The sequence below is a fragment of the Elephantulus edwardii genome, unplaced genomic scaffold (assembly GCF_000299155.1).
Source record: "Elephantulus edwardii isolate Elephantulus edwardi_28Jun2011 unplaced genomic scaffold, EleEdw1.0 scaffold00236, whole genome shotgun sequence".
Taxonomy (NCBI): domain Eukaryota; kingdom Metazoa; phylum Chordata; class Mammalia; order Macroscelidea; family Macroscelididae; genus Elephantulus; species Elephantulus edwardii.
Window position 1 is genome coordinate 2,885,306 of NW_006399986.1, and position 9,537 is coordinate 2,894,842.

General features: G+C 48.9%; 1 protein-coding gene across 1 annotated transcript; it reads right to left on the reverse strand.

Moving 5' to 3' along the window:
* Positions 1-1,149: 1,149 nt before the first annotated feature.
* ATF5 (activating transcription factor 5) lies at positions 1,150-4,616 on the reverse strand. The gene is made up of 2 exons (XM_006898644.1): positions 4,439-4,616; positions 1,150-1,808 (listed from the first exon to the last, which is right to left on the reverse strand). The coding sequence occupies exons 1-2, from the start codon at positions 4,614-4,616 to the stop codon at positions 1,150-1,152; spliced, it is 837 nt and encodes a 278-aa protein (XP_006898706.1).
* Between the last annotated feature and the right edge of the window lie 4,921 nt (positions 4,617-9,537).

Genomic DNA, 9,537 nt, shown 5'->3' on the forward strand with positions numbered 1-9,537 from the left:
TTGGTTTTGTTTGGTTTTTTTTTCTTTCTTTCACTGTCTACCTGAAGAACCAGTTGTCTGAACCCAAAGTCATGCAGTTTGAGTCCACCCGCTGCTCCGTAGGAGAAAGGTAGGCAATCTTCTCCCATGTGATTTACTGCCTTTGTAAAACCTGCTGGAGGGTCAGCCACGGGCCAGTTCTGACTCGATGGAACTCAACAAGATGCTGCTCATTGTAACTGCCTTGGTGACGTCCACACCCCATCTTCTCCTCTCAGAAATAAGACACAGAGACCAAATAGGAAGTCTTCATTTTATTTCTGTTCACAACACCCCAAAGGATCAGACCCTACCCTCCCTTACCTAGATGTAGCCCCGTCCCCCCAACACCTTCACAAAACACTGATTTCCTCCCAGAGCTAAAAAAAAACAGCTAGTCACCAGCTATGGCCATCCCACACCCCGTCCCTTCTTCCCACTGCCTGTCCATCTACCTGCTCTGTGAACCTGGACACCTTGTGACTCCCTCCCCAAACGAAGGTCACTCATTTTAGTTAGTTTTCTACTTAAGGGTCCCACTCTAGAAACCCTCCTTGATTACCTACCTAGAGTCTCCTGTTCTCATCTGCACAATAATTCTGCATGTCTTCCTGAGCCCACCTGTAGGTTCTATCCTAGGACACCTCCACAACTCCCCCAACCAAGAACAACTTGCAAGAAACCACTGAACCTGAAACTCAAAAGGCCTTATTCCCGGTTCAAATCCACCAGATGCTCTGCCGGGGAAGGAGGGACAATCTCCTCCTGTACCAGTCAGATCTGATTTGACGGTACACTCACACAAAAATAAAAGTTGTGTTTTTCTTTTTTTTTTTTTTAAAAAAAAAAGGCCTTATTCCCAAACTCTGCTCAGCTCCCTGGATTGTCTGTCGGTGGGGTTTCGGTTCCTTGGCTGTTGTTTGAGCCATTGGCTAAGGCCAAACATTCTACTATTCTGAGGACAGAGGAAAGGTCAGAATTCAGAAATGGGCAGGAAAGGAGGCAAGGGTAAAAGAAAGGGGGGGGGGGGTTCTGGAATGAAGTTAGAGGCAGGGGCTTGATGGAGGGGTTCTGCCTGGGTAACAGAACTGTGCTAGCGCTGAAGGCTAGCACTCCCTACCGGACCCCCCTCTAGCTGTTGCGTGTCCGCTGGCTGCGAGCCTTGTACACTTCGATAAGCAGATCCTTGACATACTGGATCTCGCGCTCCACAGACTCAGCCCTCTCCCTCAGCTCCCGGTTCCGAGCCTCCAGCCCCTGGCACTCGCCCTCCAGGGCCTCGCCCTCTGCCCGCTTCCTCTGGCGGTACCTCAGAGCTGCCGACTTGTTCTGGTCTCTCTTCTTCTGCTTGCGATCCCCCCGGGTGGTGGCGGGGTTGGGGTAGGGGGCTGGACGAGAGGATGGAGGTGGCGGAGGAAGAGGAGGGGTCTGCTGCGGTGGGGGCAGGGGTGTCAACCCTGTGGCCTCCCCCGGCCCAGTCTCGCTGCGGCAACAGATGGCCAGTAAGTCGAGGGTATCCAGGGCGGGGGGCTGGGGGAAGTCAAAGGTGGGGAGGGGGAGAGGAGGAACTTGTGGGGGGGGTGGAGGTGGGGAGGGTGGAGGGAGAAGTGGGGCATCAAGGAAGAAGTCTTCCATCTGCTCCAGCTCCTTCTTAAGGAGGGAGGCCATGGCTTCCAGGTCAGGTGGGGATGGGGAAGGTGGGGGGAGGGCACCTGGAGGCAAGGGGGACTCCAGAGGGAGAAGGGCTGTGAAATCAACCCGTTCTGTCATCCAGTCAGAGAAGCCATCGCCTGGAGGTTTGGAGAGGGGACATAACATTCCCTGAGTTTTTGGTCCCTCATTCAATTGAACGCTCACTCATTCGTACCATTCATTCAGCAAAACAACCAACCATTCAGTCAATCAACAAATCAACACGCCAGTCACACAATCAACGAGCCAGTCAGCCTACAGTCTGACCTATCACCCAGCAGACCAATCAACGCACTAGACAACCAAGCCGGCAACCATCAATCAATGAGGAAGTCAATCAAGTAACCAGTAGGCTAGCCAGCCAATCAACCCATCAGCAAACCAATCAATAAAGCAATAAGCAGCTCGACCGACCAACCAACCAACCAGCAGACCAGTCAATCAAACTGTTCAAACAGCCAATCAAAGTAATAGTCAACAATCTAACAATGACCGACCACCAAATCAAACCATCAACAAAAGAACCAGTCAGTCCAATCAGCATTCCTCAAACATTACAATATCTTCTTTATGGATTACCCCACAGCTGTGGTTGCTCGAATCCACTCTTTAGTTTATACTAAAGAGTATATGACTAGGTCATATCACACTTGAATGCACACCCTGCTTCATAATTATTGAAAACCTACTATGTGCCATGCATTTTTGATACAGTCAAGAAAACAGGTCCGTCTTGGAGAGGGTGAAACCAAGTTGCTCCTTGGAGGCAAGGATTTCTTTGAAGTTTCATTTCACATACTTCAGGCATGTGGCCAAGAGTGACCAGTCCTTGGAGAGGGACATCATGTTTAGAAGGGTGGAGGGACAGTGCAGGAGAGGAAGACCCTGAATGAGATGGATTGACACGGTAACTGGGGCAACGGGATTAGATGTGTCAGAGTCAGTGAGACTGGCTCAGGACAGGGCAGGGTTCAGAGCTGTTGTATATAGGGTTTCTATGAGTCACAGGCAAAGGGATGGCACACAGCTACAATGAATAAGACAATTCCTGCCTCAGGGTCTCTGCACAAAGTTTTCCCTCCTCTTAAAGTGCTCATCCCTGGGGCCTTTTCATAGTTCTGTCCTTTAAACTGTTTAGGTCGCAGCTTGTTGTTATGTATTGGGAGAAGGTTTCCTGACTACTCAATTGAAAACTAATCCCTTTTGGTATTTTCTAACTCGGTCACTGAGTGTATCCTACCTTATCCCCAATACATCTTCATTTAACTCCACTCTTCTCTGTATTCCACTGGACAGATCTCCTTCTACAGACTTCTTTATAGAGTTACAGTCCCACTTTCCTCAAGTTCTTTCTTCCTTAGTGACTCAAGCCATAGTATTTCAGCAATCCATGCTAGGGAGTTCTGATGGCTTAATCTGAAGACAGTGTCACTCCTAACCTAAAGGCAATGAAACTTTGAATCTTTCTGATGGTTCAAACCCACCACTAGCTCTTCAAGAAAAAGAAACCCACCACTAGCTCTTCAAGAAAAAGACAGACAATCTCCTATCATGCAAATTACAGCCTCCATAAATTCAAAGGAGGATCAGCTGTGAATTGGTTCTGCTTCTACAGCAATGAGTCACACGCATGTAAAAGTTGAATAATATCCATCAGCCAATGAATGGATAGAGAAGCTGTGGTATATTCATGCAATGGAATACTACGCAGCACTGAAAAATAAGGAAGTCATAGTATTCAAAATGGGTGACCCTGTAAGGTATTATGCTGACTGAAATATCCCAAGTCACAAAATGACAAATACTGCATAATGACACCGTTTATAAAACGGGACAGACATGGGGGTTGGGGAAAACTAAGAAAAGGGGATAAATAATGAACACTGCATTTAAATGTGTTTTATGAAGGAAATAACTGTCCAAAAAATATATGATTAGGTATTATTTGCATGATAACAGTGCAGAATAAGAGGTGTATAGCAAAGTGAATTGGGGGGTGAAGGAGAGGAAGAAAATTGTGCAACAATGAAAGAATCTTTTTAAAGAGAAAAGCAAACTGGGGTGGGTAGCAAGAAAAATGTGTAACAATGAATGAATGGAAAACAATAAATAATAAATTTTTTTTGAAAAAGCTGAATAATAAAGAGAACTAAAGATTAATTGATTTCATTTTAATTATGATGTGGCATAGAATATTGAATAAACTATGGACTGCCAGGGGAACAAATTTATCTTGAAAGAATGGCTATAAGAATGGTCCTTAAAAAATAAAATAATAGTAATTTTTTAAAAAAATGCTCCTTAAAAGCAAGGATGGAGAGACTTATCTCACACACTTTGGACATGTTATCGAGAGGACACAGTCTCTGGAGAAGGATATCATATTTGGGGGAGGGGGAAATGAAAAAGAGGAAGACCCTCAATAAGACAGACTGACACTGGTTGCAATATTGAGTTCAAACACTGTGTTTGACTGTGAGGATAGGACTGAGCGTGTTTTTTCTGTACATATGGTCATTGAATCAGGACCAAATCAGCGGCACCTACCATATTGTCTCCCCACAAGAATGTGAGTTCTAGGAAGGCAGGAATCATGTCAATCTTGTTCTCAGTTGTAACCGTAGCACCTAAACAGTGCATGGCACATTGTGGGCATTCAATAAATATTTCTTTCACTCATTCACTCCTCCTTTTCCCCTTCCCCCCACTTACCTCCAATTGCCCTTACCTGCCAGAGGCTCTCCCCCCCCTGGAAGCCCGCCCTCCAGGGCTCCTCCGAGGACCTCATAGGGGCCCAGGGGGGCAGGGGCCAGGGGGAGTTTTCCATAATCTACGAGCCAGCCCAGACCGCTAGCTGGGAGCAGGGTCCTGTCCAGCTCCAGCCCCAGGGTCGCCAGGAGTGACATGGCTGCAGTAGAGGTGCTGGGCACGGACGGTAAGGAAGGAAGCAGCACCAACAGCTGGGAGGAGGCTCTGGAGGTTGCTCAGATGGACCAAGGTGGGCACCAGGGCGAGAGTGGAGGACCTATGCATGGGAGATCAAAAAGGGAGGGTTAGTAGCCAGCCAGCCACACCCCACTGGCACGGGGCTCTCAGTGATCTCAGATTCAGATCTCAGGATCTGAACCCCTCGGCCCCATCCTCTCCTAAAGGAATTCTCCTTAGGCTCTTCTCACCTACCCCATGACTGATACATCAAAACTCAATTACGGGAAAGCTGGGAATATTCTTCCAGCTGCACTCCTTGCTCTAAAATATTTTCGATTCCACCTCATCCCTAAATCTATTCAATCGGAAATCAGGAAATTCCAGGGACACTCTCCCCAAGTTGTGTCCCTTCATCACCATTTAGCGCTTAAACCCCAGTCTTGCTAACATTTGTTCGCAATCTTCCCCGCCTTGGACCCCCATAAGCTCTTGGCCCTAAGATCCGCCCCCAACGTGTCAAACAAACCACGCCCCTTTCCTACGCAAGCCCCGCCCCGGATTGGCCCCGCCCAAGTCACAAATGGTTACCCTATGTTCGGGCTCCACCTCCCTTTATTAGCTCGGTGCTTTCCCCCTAAGCCCCGCCTTCGTCCATGTCTATCTAAGCCTAGCCCTACCCCAGCAGATGCATGACTGAAAAGGCATGAACTGCAACTGTATCGTAAAAATAACAGCATTCTGGTGGCCTAGAGGCAAGAAGCTGCACTGCAATCTCGGAGGTACACGGTTCAAATCCACCAGAATGCTCTGCTGGAGAAGGAGGAACAATCTCCTCCTGTATCAGTCAGATCTGATTTGACGGTACACACAAAAAATAATGAAATAAAATGAAAAGTTTAAAAAAAAAATAACAGCATCAGGGAGGTTGCGGAGAATGACTTCCATCTCCAAGCCTTCTTCTCACTAAGGTCTAAGAGCACGATGAGCAACCCAAACGATGTAAATTGTTCTTAGACCTCCCCTCTGGGAATCAGTGCGCATGTACACCGGCGCAAGGGCAGCCCTTATACAAATAGGAGCTCCGTTGGGCTAGTGCGCATGTGCACACAACCTTCTTTTTTTTTTTTTCACGGGCTCTGGCAGGAGGGGTAAAGCCCTCTGGGAGCTACTGCGCAGGCTCAACAGCACGCGGGTCTTTAAGAACGCCCTCTTCCTCCCCCGCTCCCCCACCTCATGCTCACTGCGCTTGCGTGGCTCTTCCGTCCATCCTGCGCATGCGCATTGCCGACCAGGTTCCTTACTCTGGGCCCCCACCCCCACCCTCGGCGAGACCGTGACGACTGCGCGCTGCTAAAGGGCGGGAAAGGCGGTTGAAGAGGGAAGGGAGAGCGGTTACTCACTCCATGGCGGCTGAAAGGAGAGGCGGCGACGGCGGCCTCTGCTGAAGAAAGAAGGCGGGAGCAGAGAGCGCAGGCGCGGTGAGCGCGGAGACGGGCCGCGGGGCGCGGAGGGTCGCGGCTACAGGGCCATGGCCGGGGCAGCACGGGCAAGGGGCAGTGTCGCGCTAGTGTGAGGAATCGTGGCGTGTGGACGGGGAATGAGGCGGCCCCGGGGACGGGGGGACAGATATACCGGGGGTGGCGCAGCACGGCGCTCTCGGATCCTTCCGCGCTCCGCCCCCGAGGGCTCCCAACGGGGAGGCGGGCCCCCCTCCTCTCCGAGCCCGGCCGACCCGATCCCCTTCGTCCCACTTACCGGGGGTGGGTGGGGGGATCGGCGCCCTCTGACCCCGGGGACCCCGGACCCCTTCTTTTCTGACTCTGGTTTCCGGCCCAGACTCGCCTCCCTCCGACTCGCACGTGGTCCTTTCTCTGCTCGCTTCTTCGCTTCCCAGAAGGAGTTTTTTGGCCGCCACCCCTGGCGGTTCATCGGTGGGGTCCCCTGGGTCGGGGGGTGTCCTCGGAGCGGGTACGCGGGGCGATTGACCGAGTCTGAGCCTCGTGCCGTCTCCGTGCGGCGATTATCGGGAAGATCAAATAAGGCGGGAGGGGGGTCGTCCTCGACTCCCGAGTCATCCATGCCTGGCAGATGGTGCCTTTTTTATTTTTATTTCTTTTTTACTTTTGCGCTTTGGGTGAAAGTTTCCAGCACAGAGTGATTTTTTTTTTTTCCGCTCAGCATCTCGTGCGCATTTGGAGTCGTGGCCTTGGCACGGCAGCCGTTTGTGGTGTGACCGCTCTCTTCCCGCGCCCTCCCTGTGTGTCCCGTTTCCACTGCGCTTTGCCGTCCTATTTTCTTGCCTTCTGAGTCTGTCCCTGCGGAGATGCTGCCTTTAAGGCCTTGGGTGGTGCATTGGCGATGTCTCATTGTTACAAGGAGCTCAGCGCTCCTGCTGCCTGGTTCTCTCCCCTCTTGGCAGAGACCCCCACCCAAGACACTGGACCGACCGAAAAGAGGGAGCATTTTGGAAGAATCTTGTCTCCTTTCTCAGCATCCATATCTACACTGAACCTCTTATCGTCCAGGGCAGCTAGGAAACAGTGGAAGCCCAGGGAAGGTGGATTTTGAGAGTTACTTGGGCTAACTTATTAGATCACTTCCTCTTAGAGCCAAATTTTAGCATATGCTTCATTTCACCCCACCTCCCACACTTGATTGAGGTTGGCTGTCAGTATTTTTCATGAATGTAAGTTTTGTGGCACCCAGACAGCGAAAAATGGCTGCCATTTTTCTCACAGCTGTGAGTCTCAGTGTCTTGTCACATTCTAGAAATTCTTGCAACATTTAAAGCATTTGCATGATTCTGTGTGCAATTCACGAGCCCAGCTGACTGCCACTGATCCGATTCATGGATTCATGGTGCCCTTACGAGGCTGTCCGTCTTGGTTGGTCTTTTTCTCGAGGCTGTACGTCTTAACAGGAGTAGACTGCAGCCTCCTTCCTCCTACCTGAGTGGCCGGTGCATTTGCTGCCCTTGTTGTTAGCACCCCAGTGTTTAACCCACTCCTTCATCCATTGACATCTAGAATAACTGTAACTTTTTTTTAAGGTTTTTTAAAAATTAATTTTAATGAAAGTTTAGAGAGACTTGACGTTTCCAGTCATTCATTGTTCCACTTTCCTCCCTGCCCATCCCCTTCCCCTTAATTCACTCTTCTTGAAAAGTAAAAGAAAAACTTTTATGCATTCCCTCCCTCCAAGTCCACTCCACTGTGCAGCCTTCACTCCAGATTTCTATAATGACAAGAATACCCATGCATATGTCCTTTTTAAACAGTTCTCTCCCTCATCTGTTTCAGTGTAGTATACATCATTCCTCCCCTCCTTTTCTGTCTTCCCTCAACCCCGATGTCAGGCCTGTTTTACAACAGTGGCCCCTATGCAATATTTGTCCTTTTGTGACTGAGATATTTCACTCAGAATAATGTCCTCCATAGTCACCCATTTTGTATAATATTTCATGAGTTCCTTGTATTTCAGTGCTGCATAGTATTCCATTGTGTGAATATATCAGAGCTTCTCTATCCATTCGTTTGTTGATGGGCACTTGGGTTGTTTCCAACTCTTTGCTATTAAGACAAAGCGGTAATAAACATGGGTGTGCATGATAAATGTAACTTTTTTTTCCATTTTATGTGTGTGTGTGTGTGTGTGTGTGTACACCATCAAATCAGATCTGACTGGTTGACTGGTACAGGAGGAGATTGTCCCTCCTTCCCCGGCAGAGCATCTGGTGGATTTGATCTGTAAATGTAACTTTTCTATTCCCTGGGAAATCATACACATTTGAATGACTGACTCCCTTTGTTGCAACAGTCCCTTAGTTTCAGTAACCCGGGGTTGAATGGACAGTGTTTTCTGGGATGCACCTGTAGCTCCTTGGATCCACACAGGTTAATTTTCACTTGGGCTGTGTACCCACTGCTTTTGGTCAGTCCCGACTCAGTGACCCTCCTGAGTTTCCAAAGCTGTGTATTTTTACTTGGACGATACTTACTGCCCTTTCTTTCTGGAGCTCCCAGTCGGTTCAGAAGGCTGTCCTTACTGTTCGCAGCCCAGTAACTTTGCACTGCACTGCCTGGGAGGCCTTGGCACTTTACCTGACTTCGCTGGGCCTCAGTTTCCTCCATGGTAAAAAAGTGGCCACCAGCAGCACCTGTCTCTTAGGGCAATCGGGAGTTAGTGCATCCCCTCTGTCTTTTATAGTGTAAAATCCTGAGGCTGTGTCAGGGTTGTATTGTTGCTATAACTGTTGAGGTGTGAGCGTTCTGCCTGTTTCTGGTAGTAGATGCTTTCAAACCATGGGGGCCTTCCATATCATTTTTTTATTATTATTATTATTATTATTATTCATTTCAACTAACATCTACAGAGATTTTTGGAATTCCATTCATTCATTATTGCACTTTTCTCCCCACCCCCCCTTCCACATCTTTTGTGCGAGTAAGGATAGTTTCCCCTCCATTTCTGAGTTTAGATACTTGAGCAGCAGCAGGGATTAATTAGGATTAGCGGTAGGAGCAGACTGAGGAGGCCCTATCCAGACCCAGCTGAAAGCCGGATTTTAGATTTATAAAAAGGTTGCGGAGGGCGGGGGAGGGGTTGTAAAACAGTGAAAGAATTTTTCTTTTACTTTTCCAAGAGTATAATGTACTGGGGGGGCAGAGTTGGGAGGTGAGAAAAGTGCAACAGTGAATGAATGGAAATCCAAAGTCTCTGTAAATGTTCATTGACATGAATAAATTTTTTAAAAAAATAATAAAGTTGAGGAGAGAGCCCCCCCCCCCCCCAATGTCTTGCTTTACTGAGGTGCAGTTGTGAGAGCTCAGGAGCCGGCGACGGTGGCATGGCCTGGTTCAGTCCCAGGATCCCTCCAGACCCACCACTCCAGTCTTCCTG

Bases quoted from the DNA above. Each gene is read 5' to 3' on its own strand.
- ATF5 (XM_006898644.1), bottom strand. From the start codon at position 4,616: ATGTCACTCCTGGCGACCCTGGGGCTGGAGCTGGACAGGACCCTGCTC. The intron at 1,809-4,438 runs GTAAGGGCAATT...CCAAACCTCCAG, and splicing joins GGGGGGAGAGCCTCTGGCAG to GCGATGGCTTCTCTGACTGG.